We start from the raw sequence: 22802 nt of genomic DNA, 5'->3' as shown, positions 1-22802 counted from the left end.
AGGTTTGATAGGATTAGAAATGAGCTCATTAGAGGGACAGCCAAAGTTGGATGTTTTGGAGACAAGATTCGAGAGAGCAGACTTCGATGGTTTGGACATGTTCAGAGGGGAGAGAGTGAGTATATTGGTAGAAGGATGCTGAGGATGGAGCTGCCAGGCAAAAGAACGAGAGGAAGACCAAAGAAAAGGTTGATGGATGTTGTGAGGGATGACATCAGGACAGTGGGTGTTCGAGAGGTGGATGCACGTGAAAGTCATAGATGGAAAAAGATGACACGCTGTGGCGACCCCTTGCGGGACAAGCTGAAAGAAAAAGGACGAAGAAAAAGTTACCAGAACTGAAAAAAAACCCGTCAAGATCTCACGACCAGTTTTAATTCTACATGCCAAACTTTGAGGGAAAAACCCCGCCATTATCCCACCTGTAAACCATGTCCTCCACACGTTTTGGGAGTACCAAGATGTCAGACAACTGGCTTCAACCATTCGACACACCGCTCTCCAGTCTTTTTTTCTTTTCTTTTTTTTTTTTTGATCGGTGACTTGAAGCAGTACTTCAAAAGCACCATGGAAGTCCCGCCAGAAAGAGCCAAAGAGCTTTGGTTGTCTGCAAGAGAATACCCGCCATTCAATGATCGTTCGGGTGGAGCGCTGCAATTCTATGAGATGCCCTTGTGTGTGGTAATTTTCCCACGTTTCCAGGATTGCACACTTCTAGAAATATATTCTGATTGTTGTTGTTGAAGACACGCAATATGATTACTAACTAATTCCAGTTAAAGTCAAACAATGCGTATTTGACGTATCAGAGTCGATGATTCAGGTGCGTGTGCGATTACCCGGATGAGGCTGACCGCCATCTTTACTCCATTCTCTCTGTGTTGCCGGTTGGGCAGACCAGCTTTCGAGTCGACCCAGTTGGTTTCTAGGAACAGCTGACAGACGAGGCACGTTAACGTGTGTCCCCCCTCCCCTCCCGACAAATTGATTTGTCACTTTCGACTGTTCCCCACAAACCTGTCTTTTCGCAATGGCAGAGCGAGAGGATTTTGTTTACAAGGCAAAACTCGCTGAGCAGGCCGAGCGATATGACGGTAAGCACACTTGGACTGGGACATGCTGACTGCTAGGATTTTTTATTTCTTTTTCTGCGAGCTAACCAATGTTAACTGAGTGGCGCTTCGCTGGCTCCCAATAAATGTAGCTTCTGTATATGGCGAGTAAATCAGCACTGGTTGCGCCGAATTTATACGAGTAGGATTGGCATCAGATGTCATAATTAAAAAGGGATTAAACAAGTGCCGTGGAGTAACGGCTAACGTTAGCGAGTAGGCTACAACAAAATGGCGGAGCAGTAGAGCGTGAGCTGTCAGGAGTTGCCTCCCTGCACCACACGGTCTCTGCTTTCCTCTGCCTTTCTTCAAGACACGCAGTAGCCTCGTGGAAGTTTTATTAATCGTTGTCATGAAGCGGATTGGGTTAGGGATAAAAGTTAGCCACCCGGAGTGTATTGTAAGGAAGTGGGAGCACAACTGTTGACTTGGTGGGTTCTTCCTTCTTCTCCTGTTCTCATGGCCGCGCAGTTCAGCTCGATTGCGGTTAATGAGCCCTTCTTCCTCCCCGTTCTGATCTTGTTCACTGGCGTTTGACTGTCATACCAGTACTTGTCTCTTAGGGGCTGTTTTTAGACGGCTGCCTGTGCGACAGTTATAGGTTGCTTAGTAACGTTAAATGAATGTGCCAAGACTCACAGGATTGGGAGCATTGGGAGACCTTGATTGATGGTCTACTGACTACATGGAAACCTGGCTGGAATGTATTCAAGTGAATAAGGTTGTTCTGCAACAGGTTTCCAATTGTAAATGTTAGGGGTTTTTTTTTTTTTTTTTTTTTTTGAAAGTACGTTTTGTAGACGTGAAGTATATCAGATCCCGAGGTGAGGGTGGGGCTACCACGCTTTTTTGCAGCGTGGTAATGCCGGTTTGAGCTCCTTATTTAGTGCATTGGATATAATGAAGCATTTTATAAACCCAAAGAGTTGTTCACTTACCGCCATGTTTAATCAGCCAGTGTTAAGTGACCTGCAATGTATATCGAAGGGAAAGAATTCTTATTTGTAGTGATGGGTGAGTACTGCTACCAGGTATCGGGGTAATACCAGCCTTATTTCAAGGGAGCAGGTACTCGTAAATGCTGCTAATACCAGCCACTGATGAAGACCAAACAAGCTAGACCCTCCATTAAGTCAGTATGGCGTTTGACACATCGGTGAATCAGAAAGGGGGGGAAAAATGTCTTTGTTCACAACTGTCATTTTGTTAATTGAAATTCTATGTAACAAAACTACTAGTGGTATTGATACTCTATCAGTGATTAAGGTTACAAGGGAATACCTGTCCTGGTATAGATTTGAGAGGAAAAGTGAAATCAATCATCCTTAATATGTAAAGGTGAATATACCTACTTTTAGAAAAGTTAGTAGTAGTAGTAGTAGTATTGTAATATTACATAATAAATGTATATTTTACTAGCCAAGCATCCTAGTACCTTGTAATCTCTGTATAAAGTTATCCAAATCGTCTTTGTCAAATTATGCTTCAGTACATCCATCTAACCATTTTCTGATCCGCTTATCCTCACAAGGGTAATGGACAGTGCTCGAGTCAATCCCAACTATCTTTGGGGGTGAGGCAGGATACACCCTAAACTTGATGCCAACCAATCGCAGGGGACATCTAAAAACTATTCACACTTACCTGCACACCTACAGACAATTTAGAGGCTTCAATTAATTTACCATGCATATTTTTGGGATGAGAGGAAACTGGAGTGCCTGGAAAAAACCCACGCTGGCAGGGCTGGGATTTGAACCCCAGTCCTCAGAACTGTGAGGGAGGCGCACGAAACAATTGGCCAGTTCTTCGCTTAAGTACAGTACAGTGCAACCTCGGTTCTCGACTACAATCTGTTCCAGAAGGCGGTCCGAGAAGTGATTTGTTCGAAATCTGTATCGATATTTCCTATTAAAATTAATGGAGAAAGAAATAATGCGTTCCGAGCCTAAAAAATGGGCTTTTTAAATGATTTTTTTGTCGCTTTTTCTGAGCTTAAACTACATAGTATAAATACATGTACTGTTTAAATACTTTAAATAAGGAAATAATTTAAGAAATATATACATTTTTCACTGAAAATGTATGCTTTAGTAGTAGAGCAGGCTAGGCTGGGAGTGCATTGCCGTATCTGTAGCGACTCGGCCCCCAGTCTTACAAACTTTTTTTCTATTTACACTTTGGCGTCATGATTGTGGGTTAATGTCCTCAATAGTAAGAAAAAACAGTCAGTAAATGTAGCTACCTGGACACATTTCACTACAGAGCCTGTGTTATACACAATAACAAAGCGTCGTGGGTCAGCTGGTCGGGCTGCGGGTGTTATGTTATTTCTGGGGTTTTTCAGGGGCGTGCAATTCACAAAGCGTTCGCTCACATTTGAAAAATGTACGGGTGTGGTCCACCAGTCATGCCCGCAAATATAAAGTTGCGGGTGTGTGTTCTGTTTGTAATTATGATTGTGCACCTTTAAGAGTGGAGGAGGGTGGTGTCAGGTAAACTAGGAAATACAAGTAGGCTGAGCCACAGCTCGTTGTTAGAGACGGTGTCCTTCCGTGTTTAAAATACAGAATTAGCTTTTTGTCCATTGTATTGTCTGTGCTTTCATCCTAAAATCAGGATCAGGCTGTGCCAAGGTGGAATTTTAAAATTACACACCATCTCATCCTGCACTTTCTACTTTGGCTTGAGACCAGACCTTACCCACGAGGAAAAGAGAAAATCTCATCCAGTTTAACTACTTTCTTTCTTTCACATACTCCAACAGTCATTGCATCTTAAAAGAACAGCATTTAATTTTTTCTCCATTAATATTGAAAGTAAACATAAGCAAGATGTCTAGTTCTAGTTGCTCTACCTTGCCCAGACTGTGTTGCTAACTAAAGCAATGGTGGAGGACGCTGTCATTATAAAACACAATGATGGGTTACGCAAATACTGTAACATTTGTAGTTATGAGTGTATGTGTTTAAGAGAGTTGGGTCGGATGTAAGGTAAAGTAGGAAAAAAGTGTGGTGGAGCAGCTGTCATTGTTAGAGAAAGTTCCATGTGCTGCCTAAAGAAACCAGCGGCTTCTTCTTTTCATTTTTTTACAGTACGTGTGACTTGTGCCTTTGGATGTAACAAGCAGTCATCCCTCACTCATTGAATCACATTGCAGAATGGCACCAACTGAATAGATGCATGTTATACTTTCAATTTGTACATCTTCACTGAATTCTTGGCCCCTATTTTACGAAATAAAAACTTTCAGTCTGAGGTTGTGGATAGGATATTACTTTTTTAAAAAAAAAAAATTAACTGTTGTAGCTTTCATTAGGGTGAGATTTCACATTACAATGTTGCCAATAATCAAATGTAATGAATAAAATTGGGGGTTTGGGGGAGACAGTTGGTGGCTCAGATATTGCGACATACATGATACATGGGGTTCGCATCAGCTGAATAAACGTGTTAATGTGTTGCATATGTTTTGTCAACAGAAATGGTGTCGTCTATGAAGAATGTAGCGGGCATGGATGTGGAGCTCACAGTGGAGGAGAGGAACCTCCTGTCAGTGGCTTACAAAAATGTGATTGGTGCTAGGCGAGCTTCCTGGAGGATAATCAGCAGCATTGAACAGAGAGATGAGAGCAAGGGTGAAGAAGAAAAATTGAAGATGGTCCGGGAGTACAGGAAAACGGTAAAACATCCCACGAACACCTGTAACAGCTGCTAAGCGTCCTATTGATCTGTCAGGAGCATTGATTTAACTTTTACTGTTTCCTAAAGACGTAACCCCGACACTGCCAGGCATTTTCAAGCAATTTCACAATTTTTTCTAAGCCCCACAGAATATTATGTACTATCACGATGGAAACATCAAATGAAAGATATGACTCTTCTTTCATCAGAGAAAAGTTTCTCAAGCTTATGCTGTTCTTTAGTAATCAGTAGTCAAATATAGGCTACTTTCACCCAAATCTGTTTCTGGAGGAGAAAAAAATGGGACAAAACGCCTTTTTTTGTGAAAGCAGACACAAGTAGAACAATGACTTTGACACCATTGTTTTTTTTTTTTTTTTAGTGAAAATGTCAAACATCTGAAGATAAAACATTCCTGAGAAAGTACTTTTGACAGAAACAATGTATTTACAAGTATATATATTCGGAGGGGGGGACAAGCGAGTCGGCTCATCTGTAGCGTTTCCTAAGAAGTATTTATAATGCCAAGTTGGCTCATTTGAGAACAATGCGTTAAAAAAAAGACAGTATCCAACGTACACAGAAGCGTGTTGCACCCACACGTTAAACTTCGATGAACCTCTCCGTGACAGAATTTTTTACATTTTGTATTTTTTTTATTATGCATTGTTTTTCAAATGAGTCCAATGCGTATTTAAAAAAAAAAAAAAAAAAAGAAAGAAAATAAACCGCAGGGATTGGCTTTAGCCCCAATACACGGAAGCGTGTTGCGGCCACATGTTAACCTACATAAACCTCCCTGTGACCGACAGTTTACGTATTCAAATCCTGGTCAGCAGTAAGTGGCCAAGAGCATCTCACTGTATGTATGTGCCGCCATTGTGCATGACCGCTTTGAAACAAACCGATTGTGTTGGAACGTCATCCGATTTCCCTGAATGACCTAAGTTGCCATTCCTGTCGGTTACAGAAATATTTTTGCTGCGTTGGTGCAATACATTTCTATCGCTAAAAGTTATTTTATTTTTTTCATTTTGTCTTCTCTCTTTTCCACCATTATGTTACTCTTCTCATTGTCTCTTGGACCCCACCAGCCCGTGCCCTCCTTCTTCTTCTGAGGGAGGGAGGTTCAGCTGAAGGCATTGTTGCCCTCTACGGGAAGCCAATCCTCATTGTAGTTACTCAGTCTTGACGATCACAAACTACACAAGACCCTCTTCCCCATTTAAAAAAAGAAAAAGAAAAACTCCATTGATGTCTATAGATGGCATTGGCGGGGAATGAGTTAACAACTGAAAAGTTCTTATGTACTGATGTGAGATCACCAGCTATCTATTAATACACAGTACAATGTGCTACAGAACAGACAGCAACTGAGTCATAGTTGGCAAGTTATGCACTCACTCGCCTTTATGAAAGAAAATAAGAGCTGGCTATAACTCGGAGAGACGAGTGTGTCACAAAGAGGAGGGGTTGTTGGATTGTTTAATGGGTAGTCCTACTGGAACAGTTAACTATCCAATAAGACGTCTACATTTTTTTTATCCATCCATTCTCTGAGCCACTTATCCTCACAGGGGTTGAAAGTGCTGGAGCCTAATCCAGCTATCATCATGGAGCAGGCGGGTAAATTAATTATTTTTGAAAAAAATACATATGAAGTCTCCATAAAATATGCAGTAATCCCTCCTTTTTCACAGTTAATTGGTACCAGAGTGGAAAGTGGAAAAGTGGAAAAACCTCAAAGTAAGTGGGGGATGTATGTTTTTTTTGTAGGTACCAGAATGTTTAAAATACGTAAACTGCATTTGTACTTTAAACATTTGAGACAAAAAGAGGTATTTAGTCAAATCTTTATAAAACCTTATGAATATAATATACAGTATTATAAAGTTATAAATTATAAAACACTATTATATTACTCTATAGTTACCATTCATCACTCAGAGACTTCTTCTAGAGGCGCTGTGTGGGTGCTAGAATATTTAATCAATGGTACAGCATTTATACTTTGCATACTTGAGACAAAAAAAATAAAACCGTTCAAGTGTCTCGTTAAAAATTAACACTAAAACCACATTTTTATTGCTGTACGGAAAGTCACAAACTAAGCAAACACGTGATGTCTTCTCGTGTGGGTCACAGAATTTCCCCAATGCATTGTGATGTCACTTCCATCATGCGAGGAGAACGCGGGATGTCTTTCTCACCATCCTCAGTTTAGTATACGTAAGTGCAATCATCCATATTTTAATAAATTCTTCAGTCAAAGTTGCCCACTTATTGCGGGATGGAATACAGTAATCCCTTGTTTTTCATGGTTAAATTGTACCAGACCCACCCGTGAAAAGTGAAAAACCACCAAGTAAGGGTAAATGGCTTTTTTTTTTTTTTTTTTGGACTTCATAGGTCTTGCTGGGGATGCCACATTATAATCAGAATCCTCGTTAATGGCCAAGTGTGTAGAACACTTCTCCAACAGTCGGTGCTGCTCTGGTACAACGTACAAAACCGAGAACAAGGAACAACATGGCAACAAGAACAAGACATTTCTGTTTATAGGAATTATTCCTTATAAGACGTGCAAGATGTGAAATCTATATGGATAAGTGTGTTAACAATGTCAATTGTGCAAAGGGAGCAGTTTAAGTGATGAATCGTGCGGTCTGCAAAATAAATATAAATATATATTACGCCGAACATGGCATAAGGCAGAAAAATAATAGGTTCACTGATCAAGAATTTAATGACTTAATTGCCCTAACGGGACAAGCCGAATGAAAAAGAATTGCCAGAGGGGAAAAAACTGTTCGAATGCCTGCTACTTTTGACTTTCATTGATCTGTATCGCTTTCCCGACGGAAGGAGCTGGACGAGCTGGTGGCCAGGATGCGGAGGGTCCGAGAGGTTCCTGCCTGCTCTGGACTTATTTTGCTTGCGTGCAAGTCCTTGATTGTGGGTATGTGGCCTCCCACTACAGTACTGTAATAATATATGTTGGTGTTTATTTATAATTTGTTTTTTATTTATTTATTTTTGTTTCATTGGTCCATGTTGTTGCGCCAGAGAATAGTATGTATCAATCCGCCTTTTTTTAGAGGGGGGGTGGTTTGGAAATCCGCAGTGCACTGAATCCACGGTAGGTGATCCGCGAAGTAGAGAGGGGTTACTATACGGCACTTCAGTACCCCCACCCACCCCCTTTGATGATGTACTTTGCTTATTTTTGGCAGGGTCAGGGGGTGGAACAGATTACCATATTTACATGTAAAATGAGTTTCTACTTATGAAAAATTCACATTACGAATCGACTTCTGGAACGGATTAATTTCGAAAGTAGAGGTACCACTGTACGTAGTCAAATAGAGAATCAACATCATTCGAGTTCAAGAAATTCCCCAAAATATACCCCAATATGAGCATTTGGACCAGTGTGAGCCAGCGATGTGAGCCACAACTGAGGAAGTGCCATAGTTCTTGTCGCACTGAGGTGGCATTTAAAGGATCATGTTAGGCTGAAGCATTTATTAAGATGTGGATGATTGCACTTGCACATAATGTACAGCATCCTGACAAGTTTTTAAAAAAAAATCATTATTCGACATCTGAATACCCCAAATGCTGTTAGACAGTGCCACCTTTTGGCATAAAAATAAATACCATGTCTCATAAACAAATACTTAAAAATGTCATCATGGTAAGTAAAAATACCTCAGCACACTAACTTAATCTCAAAGGCTATATTGAGGAAATTATGTTGCCACATAGAAAATGTATCTTAAAATGAAAGACTGCAGACAATCAATACTGAAAGGGTTAAGTTAAAACCCATTTATTCATTCATTTCATCATCCGTTGAGTTTCTCTTAACTGGTGTTGCGGGTGTGCTGGAGCCTACCTTGGGTATCTTCAATTGTCAACATCCAAGTTTGTGCTGCCTGTTTGGTGCGGAATCCATCTAGCAACAGCTTCAAATCATCACCACTTTCGAAGTAGGAGAGGAGGGGGAAGCAAAAGGAGAATTCTCGCAGCAATAAAACAGGGCTCAGGCCTATGTGTAGTTTAGCTAAATTAAATGAAAAATGACCCCAAACAGACTAAAAAAAAACATCTTGTAATTTGGACACATCAAAGAAAAGTCTTAAGCTAAACAAATTAATAAATGATAAAAATAGCCAATTATGTACATTTTCAAAATTGTCAAGAATTGGAGATGTTTTTTCAGCTTTCAGATACTCTGAGTGTTTTTCTAAAAGCTTTCAAAATCCTGCCTCCCCTGAACTTCCATTCATCCATTTTCAGAGCCTCTTATCCTCACAAGGGTCGTGAGAGTCCTGAAGCCTATTCCACCTACCATTGGGCAGGCGGCAGGGTACACCCTGAACTGGTTGCCAGCCAAATTCAGACTATACACATAGAAATGAACACCCAGGAAACCACAGTCCCTGGAGAAAATCCATACAGGCATGGGGAGAACATGCAAACGCCACACAGGCAGAGCTGCGATTTGAACACCTGTCCTCATTAAGCTGTCAAATCAAAGATGTGCCTTACTGGCTTCTCTAACAACTCCCAAGCGCAAGAGAATTCCAAATGAACCACATTGCGTTACAATGCCTTGTGAAAGTAAGAATGAGGAAGTGATAGAAAATATACGCCCCAGAATGTTATGTCAGAGGGATCGATTTCTAGCCCCGGGCCAAAAATCTAACTAAATCAGATTGCAAACAAAGGCTCCAAATAAGTATTTGAACACCTGAGAAAACCAATGTTAATATTTGGTACAGGAGCCTTTGTTTGCAATTACAGAGGTCAAACATTTGTTAGCCAGGTTTCCACAGACTGCAGGAGGGATTTTGACCCACTCCTCCACACAGATCTTCTCTAGATCAGACAGGTTTCTGGGGTGTCGCTGTGAAACTCGGCGTTTCAGGTCCCTCCAAAGATTTTCTATTGGTTTTAGGTCTGTAGACTGAGTAGGCAATGCCATAACCTTGATATGCGTCTTATGGAGACACTCCTTGGTTTTCCTGGCTGTGTTCTTCAGGTCATTGTCATGTTGAAAGACCCCAGTCATGACCCATCTTCAATGCTCTGACTGAGGGAAAGAGCTTCGTGCATTACCAACAGTCACCTTTAAACGGTGGTCCCAGCTCTTTTCAGGTCATTGCCCAAGTCCTGTCGTGTAGTCCTGGGCTGATTCCTCACTTTTCTAAGGATCATTGACACCCTACAAGATGATATCTTGCATGGGGGTCCACTCCAATTGAGATTGACCATCATGTTTAGCTTCTTCCATTTTGGATTGCTCCAACGGTGGACCTTTTTTTTCACCAAGCTGCTTGGCAATTTCTCCGTCGCCCTTTTCCAGCCGTGTGGAGTTGTACAATTTTGTCTCTGGTGTCTTTGGACAGTTCTGTGGTGTTGGCCATGTTACAAGTTTGAGTCTTACTGATTGTATGAGGTGGACAGGTGTCTTTATGCAGCTAACGACCCCACACAGGTGCATCTGATTCAGGGTAATACATGGAGTGGAGCTGGGCTAACAGGTCTTTGAGGGTCAGAATTCTTGCTGATAGATGTACAAATTTTTATTTGCAGCTGTATCACACAAAGAAATCGTTAAAAAAATCATACATTGTGATTTCTGGATTTTTCTTTTTAGATTATCTCTCACAATGGATATGCACCTACGATGAAAATTTCAGACCCCTTCATGATTTCTAAGTGGGAGAACTTGCAATAACCCAATAATAGGGTGTTCAAATACTCATTTTCCTCACTGTACATCATCGTATATAAACAATATCCATGTGTTCATGTAGGCTGCGCGCTGAATTTTCAAAGACACTCCAGTCTGTACAGTCAAAGCAGCTTTGAAGTTTTAATTTGGCCTCGTTGGTCCACTTTTTAACTGATTTTACTCTAGGCTTTGCACATTTAAGTGCTTGCCTGTATGTAGATATTAAGTACAGCAAGCAGTGATCAGAGTAGCCAATTGGTGCGCAAGGAATTGCATGATATGCGTTTTTGATGGATGTATAACAACGATCCAGAGTGTTTGGTCTCGTTGGACATTTAACGTGCTGCTTATATTTAGTGGTTAGGTTTTGCTGTATTAAAATCTCCTAGGATAATGAGCGGCGAATTTGGGTGTTTTTTCTCAAATCTCGTTTATGTGCTCGAAGGTGCATTTAGGGGCTCCTAAAAGTCCTTAAAAAATCCTTAAAAAGTCCTTAAAATCCGCGAAAACCGGTCAAGCCCCTAAAAAAGCCTTAAATTAAAAAAAAAATCAAAGGGAGGACCTCTACCGCCAAAATTCTCCCTAAAAAAATAAATTAATCTTTTATTTAAAAAAAAATTGCGATCCGTCTGGCGTCCAAATCAGCCGGAAATTGTCAACGGAAGTCACTGTGTTGACAACTAGTCGCCATCTTGTCGATATTCCATTGTTTGTTTCCGTGAATTGGCATTTGACTTCGTCTTCGTTACGACGTAGCGTAATTCTTTCATCGATCCAACTTGTATCACGGGGAAGTGCATTTTTCAAGAAGCTTGGGTTGAAAATAAGGAGTTTGGGAGCTGGGTTCGTCGAGATCCAAAAGATCGGCACATGTTTTACTGCCATTTGTGCAAGCAGAGTTACCAGCTTGAAAAGATGGGCGTCAAAGCGCTGGAGTCGCACCGGAAAAAGAGGAGACGCGCTGATTTGGCGAAGACGCATCTGTTTCTAAAATATCAAAATAGTGAAGCATCAACTTCAGGCATTGGTACTAGCAGTGCATGCGCACTAGGGATCGCAAAAAAACGCTTACTTTCATAACCGGTTTTAATCAAATAGCTGTAGCAAAAAAACGGTACCATTGTGGTGTTTACATAATTCACCCCCAGGACCTCGAGTTGGGGTGCGGGGTTCCGCACGGACTGTTTTTGTTGTTGCTCTTCCGGAGTGACGAGTTCACAGAGTTCCCCCCGTTATGCGAGTACTGTTTTGATGTTTGCCAATAAAACAAGTTTACTCCCATACTTTGGAGCGTTTCCTCGATGCCATGTTTGATGTTTCTTTGATTTAACTGAATGTTTTTTTTTTTTTTGAGTCCAACTTTATTCTAACAGCGAAACTTGAAAAAAGTGGAAATGATGTTGAAAAAATAGCGCAATGTGGAGTACCGGAATCGGAAGAAATGATTGGAAATTTTAACCGATTTCGAAAGTCCAATTACAGTTTCGGTTTAAAAAAAAACAAAAAACGATTATAGCCGGTTATTTGTGACCGGTTGCGATCCCTAATGCGCACCTACAGTTGTCCAGCCAGAAGTCAGGCTTTATGAACATAGTTCAATACACGAAGACGGACTCGTTAAAGGCAGAGATCGTGTGGACTTTAAAAGTGATCTGCAGCCGTTACAGTTACAAATCTTGTGAAAATAATTCGAAAGTGTTTGCAGTCATGTTCCCAGACAGTGACATTCCTAAAAACTTCCACTGTGGAGAAAGGAAGACTTCGTACCTGGCTACATTTGGCATCGCTGCCCACTTTTGATCTCTACTGCCTCAAAGCCAAAACAGCCAGAATAGAGACTGACATATCTACGCTTATTGAGAAGGCTGACAGGCTGTGTGAGGAGGCAGAAGAAAAGAGGAATCTGAGGTTTATCACCGAGGCCAATGCACAAAGAGGCAGAGCAAAGGGCAAGAGAGCCACTTCGGCACCTCTGCAACAACAAATAGAGGAGGCACTGTGTAGGCTCAAGGAGCAAGAGTAGGGGTGCTGAAACAGACATCAGTAGAAGACATTTGTGTATATAGTTGCAATTGTAGTTAGAATCTGTTTTTCTGTATACTGTTATGTGAAGACGTTGACAATGGTCATATCAATGAGAACTACCACAAGGGGCGACGGGTGATCACTGTCACAGGGCCTGAGGTACTGGAACATTTGATGAACCAAGAACGGTTGATGGCACCATTGGGTGAGTCTTTTTTCCTTACTCTTGATTTCCCACGATGGCCCTAAATTTTTTCCGTGTCAGCCCTAAATTTTTCGTGTCAGCCCCTAAGAATGCCCCTAAAAAGCCCTTAAATTTTTTGGGTCAGAGTGAGTATGAACCCTGTCTCTGATAGTTAGCAAGTCCTTTCTGTACTTGAGTCCCAAAACACGCAAAAACACAGAATATGCCGAAGGCTGCCAAACTGGTAGGCGGCATCTTTCATAGATTATAGATTGAGGGGCCAAAATATAAACAATTTCAAGTGTTTATTTTTATATGATTTGGGCCTCCACCTCATAAAACCTGCAAAATTAGTAATGAAAATTTGAATATTGTGACGAAATCAGCCCGAATTTTGCAGGCCATAAATGTTTTAAACTGAGTGTCACACACTAACCATCTATTAACTCAAAGTACCTGTACAGGTTTCCCCCTGTTATTAAATATCCTTAGTTTGGTTCTATTGTCTCAGCTGGGTTCAATATGGGGAAGACTACAGATTTCACAACTCACCAGAAGACAGTCATTGATCCCCTCCATAGAATGTTTAAGCCACAAAGGTTCATTACAAAGGAGCCTGGCTGTTCAGATTGGTGTGTCCAAGCATACCAAATAAAAGTTTTGGATGCCTGGCCAACCCATGGCTTGGGAGCTGCATGCAATTCTTTGACCACTTTCTTACAACTCAGACGTCTGTGGCTCAAGAGCTACATGCGGCTCGTTGACCAACTTCTTGCGGCACCTATGCTCACATGACGCGAAAATGCGGAATGCAAACACTTGGAACGGACCACACTCCATCCCCACTAATGTGTATCATGTGGCTCTTTGCAAGAACACTGTGAAAGTTGTAGCTTTTAACCTCTGATTGGTTGGCTAGCCCTTTTGTTGTAGAAATATAGCAGGAGATGATGTACCGGCAAAAGAGATGACCGCGGGCTTCAGCTGGTAACCAAACAGAGAAGATTAAAGAGTCTAGCAGAGATCAAGAATGTCATAAGGCGGTAGTTACAACTTCAAAAACAACCACACTCAGACGCCTCCAGGAGATGTGTTACAACAGTTGGGTTCCTCGGGTTAAACCACTTCTGAGCCTGAGTCAATGTAGGTAGCGTCTCAACTGGGCCAAGGGGGAAAAAAAGGACTAGACTTTTGGGTTTACTATGGGGAAGACTGCAGACTAATGGCCCCTCCTACTGAGTGCACTTTGTGCTCTCTCGAAGCTGCTGGCTTACCTGCCTAGTTACATTTAGAAGGGGAACTTTTAATATTACAGTTCACTGTAAATAATATTCCCGGACTGCTGACGACAAATCCGACCTGCGCGACCGTTCAATAACTAAATCCTGGTGAATTCAGACCGAATGTTGTGAATATTTGATGTGGTACGCCCCTGGTGGCGTCTTCAGTGGACTAAAATCATCATCTGTATAATCTTAGTACCCAAATTGGAGCCGTATTCGTTCGCGTTCAAGCTGCGCGGTCTCGCCTAGCCGAGCTCGGGAACATCAAGTAACGTATGTAATCAAATATTTGCTGAGGAAGTAAACATCAATCGTGAGTACTTACACGACCTGCAAAACCTACGTTTCGTATACAACGAGGACTGTGAGTACCTAGTAGGAAGTTGGGCGAGTGGAAACGTCAATTTAATGTTGCTTATAGGCCCAGACCACCTTGGCTTAGCTGGCTAACGAGTCGCGCTTGCGATCAAACTGCTGTTGAAGAAACATGAGTAACTTCATAACGCATACGACCTAAACAACGTGTACAACGAGGGACCTGAAGACTTAGGAAATGTAACAAGTCTTATATTTGTACCCAAATACGAGCCGTATCGTTCGCGATGAAGCTGCTCTGCCCAAGTTAGCCTAGCCTAGCGCGCTAACAACCTTACCTAATCCCTTACATCCACATATCCTTTGAATTGTCATATCCATTATATTTTCACACAGGTAGTATGTGATTTGTGTACCTAATGTACTGACTGTTTATTTGATAGCTTTTATCTCACTTTAACATAGATTAGGTAGTATGCAAATTGTGTAACTTATGTGTTGACTTTGTATATTTGATTTGCTTTTGTCTGACTTTAACTTTAACATAGACTAGGTAGTGTGTGAATTGTATATTTTATGTGCTGACTTTGTTTATTTGATTGCTTGTTTTGACTATCTGCAGCCCGAAGTGGGGCACAATTCCTGTGCGTCCTGTAGGCCGGTCCCAAGCCCGGATAAATGCAGAGGGTTGCGGCAGGAAGGGCATCTGGCGTAAAACTGCCAAACATATATGAGCGTTCATCAAACAACTTCCATAATGGATAGGTCGTGGCCCGGGCTAACTATGCCCGCCCCTGGCACTGTTAATCTGCAATGCGTAGGTAGAAATTCAGATAATGTAGGTCACAAAAAGAGGAGAAAAGCGACTTAGTCGGCAAAAGAGGCATGCACAGTCCCTACAACTGTGTTTAAGGACTTTGAATGTTGGGACTATGACAGGAAAAGCTCAGGAGTTAGTTGCAATGATGATTAGGAGAAAGGTTGATGTATTGTGCATCCAGAAGAGCAAGTGGAAAGGGAGTAAGGCTAGAAGCTTAGGAGCAGGGTTTAAATTGAAAGTGGCTATGCCCCACAAGTAGGATGTGACCTTGAGTTGAAAGACATTTTGGAAGGAACTAGATGACATAGTCCTGAGCATACCAGAGAGAGAGATAGTTGTGATTGGTGCAGATTTTAATGGTCATGTTGGCGAAGGAAACAGGACGATGAAGAAGTGATGGGTTTGTATGGCATTCAGCAAAGGAACTTTGAGGGTCAAATGATGGTGGACTTCGCAAAAAGGTTGGAATTGGCAGTGGTAAACACTTATTTCCGAAGAGACAGGAACATAGAGTGACCTACAAGAGCGGAGGTAGGAGCACGCAAGTGGATTATATTCTGTGCAGACGATGTAATCTGAATTTACTGATTGTAAGGTAGTAGTGGGGGAAAGTGGAGCTCGAGGATGGTGGTGTGTTGAGGGGTAACAGCTCTGGGACCAGGTAGAAAGATTAAGAAGACAAAGGAAGAGCAGAGAATCAGGTGGTGGAAGTTGAGGAAGGAAGAATGTTGTGTGGCCTTTTGGAAAGAGGTAAGACAGGCTCTAGATGAACAGGAAGAGCTCCTGGAAGACTGGAATACTACTGCCAAGGTACTGATGAACTCAATGCATTATTTGCCTTGAGGATGCTTGTACAGAGAAGGTCAGAAGGGGCTACATTCTTTCTTTGTAGAACTAGAGAAAGCTTTTGACAGTATCAAGAGAGGAACTGTGGAACTGCATGCGCATGTCTGGAGTGGCGGAGAAATATGTTGGAATATTACAGGACATTTATGAGGGCAGCAGAACAGCAGTGAGCTGGGCCGTAGGTGTTTCAGAATAATTTAAGGTGGAGGTGGGATGCATCAGGGATCCATGCTGAGCCCCTTCTTGTTTGTGGTAGTAATGGATAGGCTGACAGATGAGGTTAGATTGGAATCGCCTTGGACTATGATGTTTGCAGATGATATTGTGATATGCAGTGAAAGCAGGGACCATGCGGAGGAACAATTAGAAAGATGGAACTACGCACTGGAAAGGAGAGGAATGAAGATTAGAAGTAAAACAGAATATATCTGCGTGAATGAGAGGGGCAGAGGAGGAAGAGGGAAGCTCCAGGGTGAAGAGGTAGAGAGGGTGGATGACTTCAAATACTTGGGGTCAACAATACAGAGCAATGGTAAATATGGTAAGGAAGTGAAGAAACGGGTACAAGCGGGATGGAACAGTTGTCTGAAGGTGTCTGGTCTTCTATGTGACAGAAGTGTCTCTGCTTGGATGAAGAGCAAAGTTTATAAAACAGTGGTGAGGCTGGCCATGATGTAGGGATTAGAGATGGTGGCACTGAAGACACAACAGGAAGCAGAACTTGAGGTAGCAGAAATGAAGATGCTGAGGTTCTCGCTTGGAGTGAACAGGTTGGCTAGGATTACAAATGAGCTCATTGGAGGGACAGCCAAAGTTGGATGTTTTGGAGACAAGGTTCAAGATTGCAGACTTCGATGGTTTGGACATGTCCAGAGGTGAGAGTGTTAGTATATTAGTAGAAGGGTGCTGAGGATGGAGCTGCCAGGCAAAAGAGCGAGAGGAAGACCAAAGAAAAGGTTGATGGATCTTTTGAGGGAGGACATGAGGACAGTGAGTGTCAGAGAATAAGATGCACGAGATAGGCATTGATGGAAAAAGATGAAACTGTGGTGACCCCTAATGGGACAAGCTGAAAGTAAAAGAAGACTAAATTATAGTCCCCCAGCATCACGACCAACAATGTGACGATTATTGCGCATGTATATCGGGATGACGATTCTCAAACAAAATAGCATGCGGCCCAACTGTATGATAGCTTAGTGGTTTTACCTAAAACAATAATTTTCCACCATTCACTTTCTCCATATGCAGCAATACATTTGAACTTCTTTGTGCAACTGGGTTTTTGTTTTATTGACAATCGCTGTTCCTGATGTGCACGTCTAGACCTCTGAGAGGCAGTGTAAAACACACAATATGCTACACACTTGCAGTAACAAAGAGAGAATACTGTATTGTTATTGAAACTTGTTTTTCCACAGTGTGAAAAACATGCCAGAGAGTATTGTTACACTGCCTGTTTGTATGTGGTTATAGAGTGTACCAAAATTCATTTTGACATACTAGAATTGCAAGTTTGATGCTTTTTTTTTTTTTTTTTTTAGCTAGTCAGTAGTCTTATTCATTGTGTTAGCTGTGAGCTAACAATTTTCGTCAATAAAAACGACTAAATGAACAGGCTTTTGACGTATTTCAACATTCAATAGATGTAAGTCTTTTATCTGAGTTTAGTTTTAGAGTGAATCTAAACTGGAATGCAAATGAGTTTTAAGAAAGCAACACTCACTTACCCTTGCTACTCTTGTTAGTATCTTAGCAACCCGTTGTTATGAACACGTGGGCTCTCCATCCCATACGGCCACTCCTGGATAGAAATGCTGGATTGACATATGGAAATTTGACTATCAATTCAGTCCAATCTGAAACTGCTCCCACTCCCAAAGAATGGATCGGGACACCCTTCATTTCATCTTTGCACATTTTCAGCTCTTATCTTCAAACATTCATCTTGTATTTAGAAGTAAGACATGGAATGCATTTTGTGGGACTTAGTCCAGATTTAAATGTTTCTCTTCAGCTTGCTGTTCTAATATCCACAGGTTGGGCAGGTACTTGAGACTCTTGTACCTGCTGATATCTTTGAGCTCTCAGTCACCTGAAGACCATTCATACAAACATTTTTGTAATTTTTTTTTTCTATTTCCATGATTTTTGGCAGGTTGAGGATGAGCTTAAATCAATCTGTGGTGACATTCTGGAGGCATTGGAAAGGCACCTACTCCCCTCTGCTGTTGCTGGAGAGTCTAAAGTCTTCTACAACAAAATGTAGGGTTGTGTGCGCAGGTGTATGTGTGTTGTCAAAAGTGAAATGTGAGTTTGATTGGTCTATTTTTTTTTTTTGTGACTCAAATTTTACAGCACAAAGGGATGATTGCAAGCATGACAGCCACATTTCTTTGTACAATTTCAGGAAGGGTGACTACCACAGATACCTGGCAGAGTTTGCCACAGGCAACAGCAGAAAGGAAGCAGCAGAACAAAGCCTGGTGGCCTACAAAACTGCTACTGATCTTGCCACGGAAGCGCTGCCACCCACACACCCAATTCGCCTTGGTCTCGCGCTCAACTTCTCAGTCTTCTATTACGAGATCCTCAACTCACCTGATCGTGCTTGCAGGTTTTTGTTGCAGCTGCCCAATGTTTTAGTATTGCTTTGTTGGTTAATTAGCTGAAATATATATTTTTTTTTACGACTGTAATTTCCGACCTACAGAGCGCACCTGATTATAAGCCTCACCCATTACATTTGTAAAGGAAATGCCAATTGGTACATACATAAGTCGCACCTGTTTAAAATCCGCAAGTGCTCACACTGAAACCCATATTGAAACACGAGATATTTACAATGAAAGACTGTACACAGAGATTTCAAAGTTTTGATACTTTAGCTTAACATAGCAACAACACGGTAGCACGAAGAGGGCTGTTAAAAAAAAAAAAAACCCTGCGGTAGCAACATTGTAGCACAGCACTAACAGGGTTGTTAAAAAAAAAAAAAAACTACCATGAAAAGTCACTGAGAGCTGTCTTTATTTTCCTTCTGTGCACTGAAACCCTGGAAGTCTTCCTCCTCATTGTCTGATTGGAATAGCGTCAGATATTCTTTGCCACACACAGTCTCAGTATCTCTTTTGTTGTCGTTGTTGCTGTCAGTGTCATTCTCATCCTGAGGCAAATTCACTCCTGAACTTGTGCTGTCCCCCCCTTCACGCAACAGACCTGCTTTTTGAAACCCGTTGGTGGTGATAGATTTTTTTCACACAGCTCCACACTGTCTTAGAGAATGTTTGTTTTCCAGTTCAGGCCACCTGCCTCAACCTCTGAAGGCGTTTTTTGTCTTTTTACATTGCTGCAATTCTTCCCTCTGCCGTTTCCAGCGTCTCAGCATCGATTCATTTATTCCTAGTTCACGAGCAGCTTTTAACTTGAAAGCTGTATTGTAGGAATTTGTTCTTGTACTCTCCATGATGTGTTTATACTATCCACAAAGCGCGAAGTTACATTAAACTTGTCTTCCTCGACACATATATTCCACCCATCTCACTTATCTTTTCTGCTCGAGCGCCACTTGCGGCCGAAAAAATCCATAAAATAGCTGCATCATGGTTTGAAAGCGGGTGGGGGGTTAGTAGCGGCGTATAAGTCGGAAATTATGGTATTTACATTTAGGTATGTTGGCATTTACGTCAGTGTTGACTAAATTCAGAGATTTTTAGGCAAACATCATAATTGGAGCCAACACAGGTTCTGCATTTCTCCTCAGGCTGGCAAAGGCTGCGTTTGATGATGCAATTGCTGAACTGGATACGCTGAATGAAGATAGCTACAAGGACTCCACACTTATCATGCAATTATTACGTGACAACCTGACACTATGGACTTCAGACATGCAGGGAGAAGGTAACGTTCTCAATTTAATTTGTCTTGATCTGTTTTCACAAATTAAGACAAAAATGACACTGCCTGCTTGCTTTGAGCACCTAGATACGTAGAGGGCTGATGTAAAAACTCAAGGTGGACTCTTAAAGCTCAAGTGTCGTCAAACGGATGATTTTTGGTATATTGTTAATGAAAAACCCACAGCCAATATGGTCCCATGTGTTTTTTCACCACAAAACCTGATTTTGACGTATACAGCTTTTTGCAACTCCCGCCATGAAAATCCTGTTGAGGGATTTGTTTTCGAGAAGAAGCAGGAACTGACGTAAAGGACAGAAGCTCCCCCAAGTGGACTCATTTGTTTCCATTAGTTTTACATCCGGGAAGGTAGCTCATTGTTCCTTCGTGTTAGCTAAAATGCCAGCTCGTTGCATTGCTGGCCATTGCTTGAACACTCAGGAGAATGGAATTAACCTTCATAAGTTTGAAAGAGACCATGTTCGTTGTGAAAAATTGATTGCACGGGTGCAGAGGACGAGCGCTTCGTGGGTTCCAAATAACAGGTAGGTGTGTATACAGCTACTAAAAAAAAATAATAGTTTGGGACGGAGCATGTAATTGGTCTCTCTCATAAGGTAGCAAAAGATCTGCGTATGAAATGGGTTGATGTGCGCATACAGCTACTAAAAAAAAATAATAGTTTGGGGTGGACCACGTAATCGGTCTCTCATAACGTAACACAAGATCGGCGTATGAAATGTCGATGTGGGCGTTGCCCAGCCAACAATGTCTCACTCAGCCTGCAACATAGCTCGGCTCCACCCCCTCCTTATATTACATGGCGGGTCGAAACTCAGCCACGCCGGCCGAGGTGCCGCGTTCGGTGCTCACATCTTCCGCGAAGCCTGCGTGTCGGATTGGCTCCAGCGTTCCCCATGACCCTATTGAGGATAAGTGGTTAGGAAAATGAATGGGTGGATTTGCAATTTTCTATACCGTGGCAAAAATAAACCCTGAATTTATTTCCTTAGCAAAATTGTTTCTGCAGTGTATGCATGATATTTAATGCAATACTAGTTTGTCTGCTCTACACATACCAATAAAGTATTTTGTCGGTTCAACCAAACTTTTTGACAGAAGTGGACGTTCATCCTACATACCTGCTTGCTCACTCACTCCTCTCATCTAATCACAAACCTAACATTGTATTGTAGCGCCTCTTTGATATAACGAACGGTTGCTGTCAATCGTAAACACACCATGAAAAGATCAAACTAGCTGTCTGCTCAACCAAGTTGTCACGTGTGTAGTGTCTTTAAGCATTTTGACTTTAGCAATTTGAGTGTTATGTTGTTCTTGGATTTTAATGGCTTACTGGTCTGTTAGTCTTTGTTGCTGACATTACTCTGGTGTGTTGTGTTATAGAAGAACAGACCACGGAGGCACTGCAAGATGTTGAGGATGAAGCACAGACTTAAAGAAGACTTTGCCACTAGCAGCCAACAACTTGTGACCCCATAAAATCCACCCAACTCTACCAACTCGTCACACTCCTTCCTTGACCTCCTTGTTTGCCCTCGCTTTGCTATTCCTCCTCTCTTTTCTTCCTCCTTTCTCTTCCGACTCTTCAGCCCCTGCTATTCCAGGACCCACCTGGATCCTGGACGTTGATAAACTTTTTATTATTATTATTTTTATATATATTAGTCCTTACACAATTGCAGAAGATACCACTTCATTCAGTCAGGAAATATAATGTTAGAGAGACAAAGAGGAAGCCCCTGGGTTTTTTTTTTCCTGTTATAAGCAGTTTTGAAATGTAATCTTTTTTTTTTTTTTTTCCCTCAATATTTTTATCAGTTGCTGGATGTATTGAGAATCTTTCTTAATGTAATTACAGAAATTAACTTTTATTACTGAAAATGTTGACTATTAGTTAATGGGAGCGATTTATCTTTGTTTTTAGTGACTCAATGTAACTTTAATGGGCACTTTGGTGAACTGCAAGTGTCTTTTTTTTGTTAGTTTTTGAGAGGACGTTGGCAACATTTGCGATATCCAAGTGGAGCAAAGAAGAGCTTTCCACCATCGTTAATTTTTTTTTTCCCTCTTCTGTTTTATGTAAGGTGTCTATGGACTGTACATTGTGCTCAATACTGTAACAGTGCACACACGCCTGAAGGTTGCATTATCACTTGCTGTCTAAATTAGGGGTACAAAAAAGTATCAATATGGCCCCACTCCTTCATAGATATCCCCCAAATAGTTGTTAGCGCTTGCAAGTGTTCTTTTAGGCAGCTTTCCCCAACTTTTTACCAAGGCTTCTTTTGGTTCTGAGCATCTTGGTCTAGTTATTTTGCTGCTTTTTTTTTGCTGCATCATGTGTAACTTGGAGCTGATTTGTACTACTGGATATCTGACTGGAGCCACAGACAGGGAATCTGTATTCTAACTGAAACACAGCATGGAAATAACATTAAACAATCTAAATTGAAAAAAAAATGTCTTGTTACCTTATGGAATGGCAGTTTGGAAAATGTTTTTCTTTGTCTATGGCTTTGGTGTTTGGTCACTTTTTCTCAAGCCAGGTTAGGTCCCACGTCTGCCTCACAGTTCTGAGGACCCAGGTTCAAATCTGACCTCATCTGTGTGGAGTTTGCATGTTTTCTCTGTGGCTGTGTGAGTTTTGTCCAGCTACTCCCAATTTCCTTACGCATGCCAAAAGCATGCCTGGTAGGTTAACTGAAGACTCTTAAGTTGCCCGTAAATGTGAGTGGGAATGGTTGTTTATATGTGCTCTGCGATAGGCTGGTGACCAGTTCAGGGTGTACTTTGCCTCGTGCCCAAAGAATGCTGGGATAGCCTCCAACACACCCAGGGTCCTCGTGAGGATAAGTGATCAGAAAATGAA

General features: G+C 41.6%; 1 protein-coding gene across 4 annotated transcripts; it reads left to right on the top strand.

Moving 5' to 3' along the window:
• Positions 1 to 654: 654 nt before the first annotated feature.
• ywhae1 (tyrosine 3-monooxygenase/tryptophan 5-monooxygenase activation protein, epsilon polypeptide 1) lies at positions 655 to 22393 on the top strand. 4 transcript variants are annotated; one of them, XM_061826396.1, is made up of 6 exons: positions 655 to 674; positions 4595 to 4794; positions 18171 to 18277; positions 18423 to 18629; positions 19776 to 19912; positions 21317 to 22393. In XM_061826396.1, exons 2-6 carry the CDS (start codon positions 4597 to 4599, stop codon positions 21367 to 21369), a joined length of 702 nt encoding a protein of 233 aa, XP_061682380.1. In that variant the 5' UTR covers positions 655 to 674; positions 4595 to 4596; the 3' UTR covers positions 21370 to 22393. The 4 variants fall into 4 exon arrangements, with proteins under 4 accessions (XP_061682380.1, XP_061682379.1, XP_061682377.1 ...); XM_061826395.1 differs by having other exon boundaries at positions 662 to 681; XM_061826393.1 differs by lacking the exon at positions 655 to 674 and adding an exon at positions 825 to 1094.
• Positions 22394 to 22802: the final 409 nt, after the last annotated feature.

This window comes from Syngnathoides biaculeatus, chromosome 8 (assembly GCF_019802595.1).
Source record: "Syngnathoides biaculeatus isolate LvHL_M chromosome 8, ASM1980259v1, whole genome shotgun sequence".
NCBI classification, from domain to species: domain Eukaryota; kingdom Metazoa; phylum Chordata; class Actinopteri; order Syngnathiformes; family Syngnathidae; genus Syngnathoides; species Syngnathoides biaculeatus.
This window is presented reverse-complemented; position numbering and strand designations above follow the sequence as displayed.

Coding starts and splice junctions, on each gene's coding strand:
- ywhae1 (XM_061826393.1), top strand. CDS start 1,031: ATGGCAGAGCGAGAGGATTTTGTTTACAAGGCAAAACTCGCTGAGCAG. Junction 4,795..18,170: donor TCCGGGAGTACAGGAAAACG/GTAAAACATCCC, acceptor GATTTTTGGCAG/GTTGAGGATGAGCTTAAATC. Junction 18,630..19,775: donor TCACCTGATCGTGCTTGCAG/GTTTTTGTTGCA, acceptor ATTTCTCCTCAG/GCTGGCAAAGGCTGCGTTTG.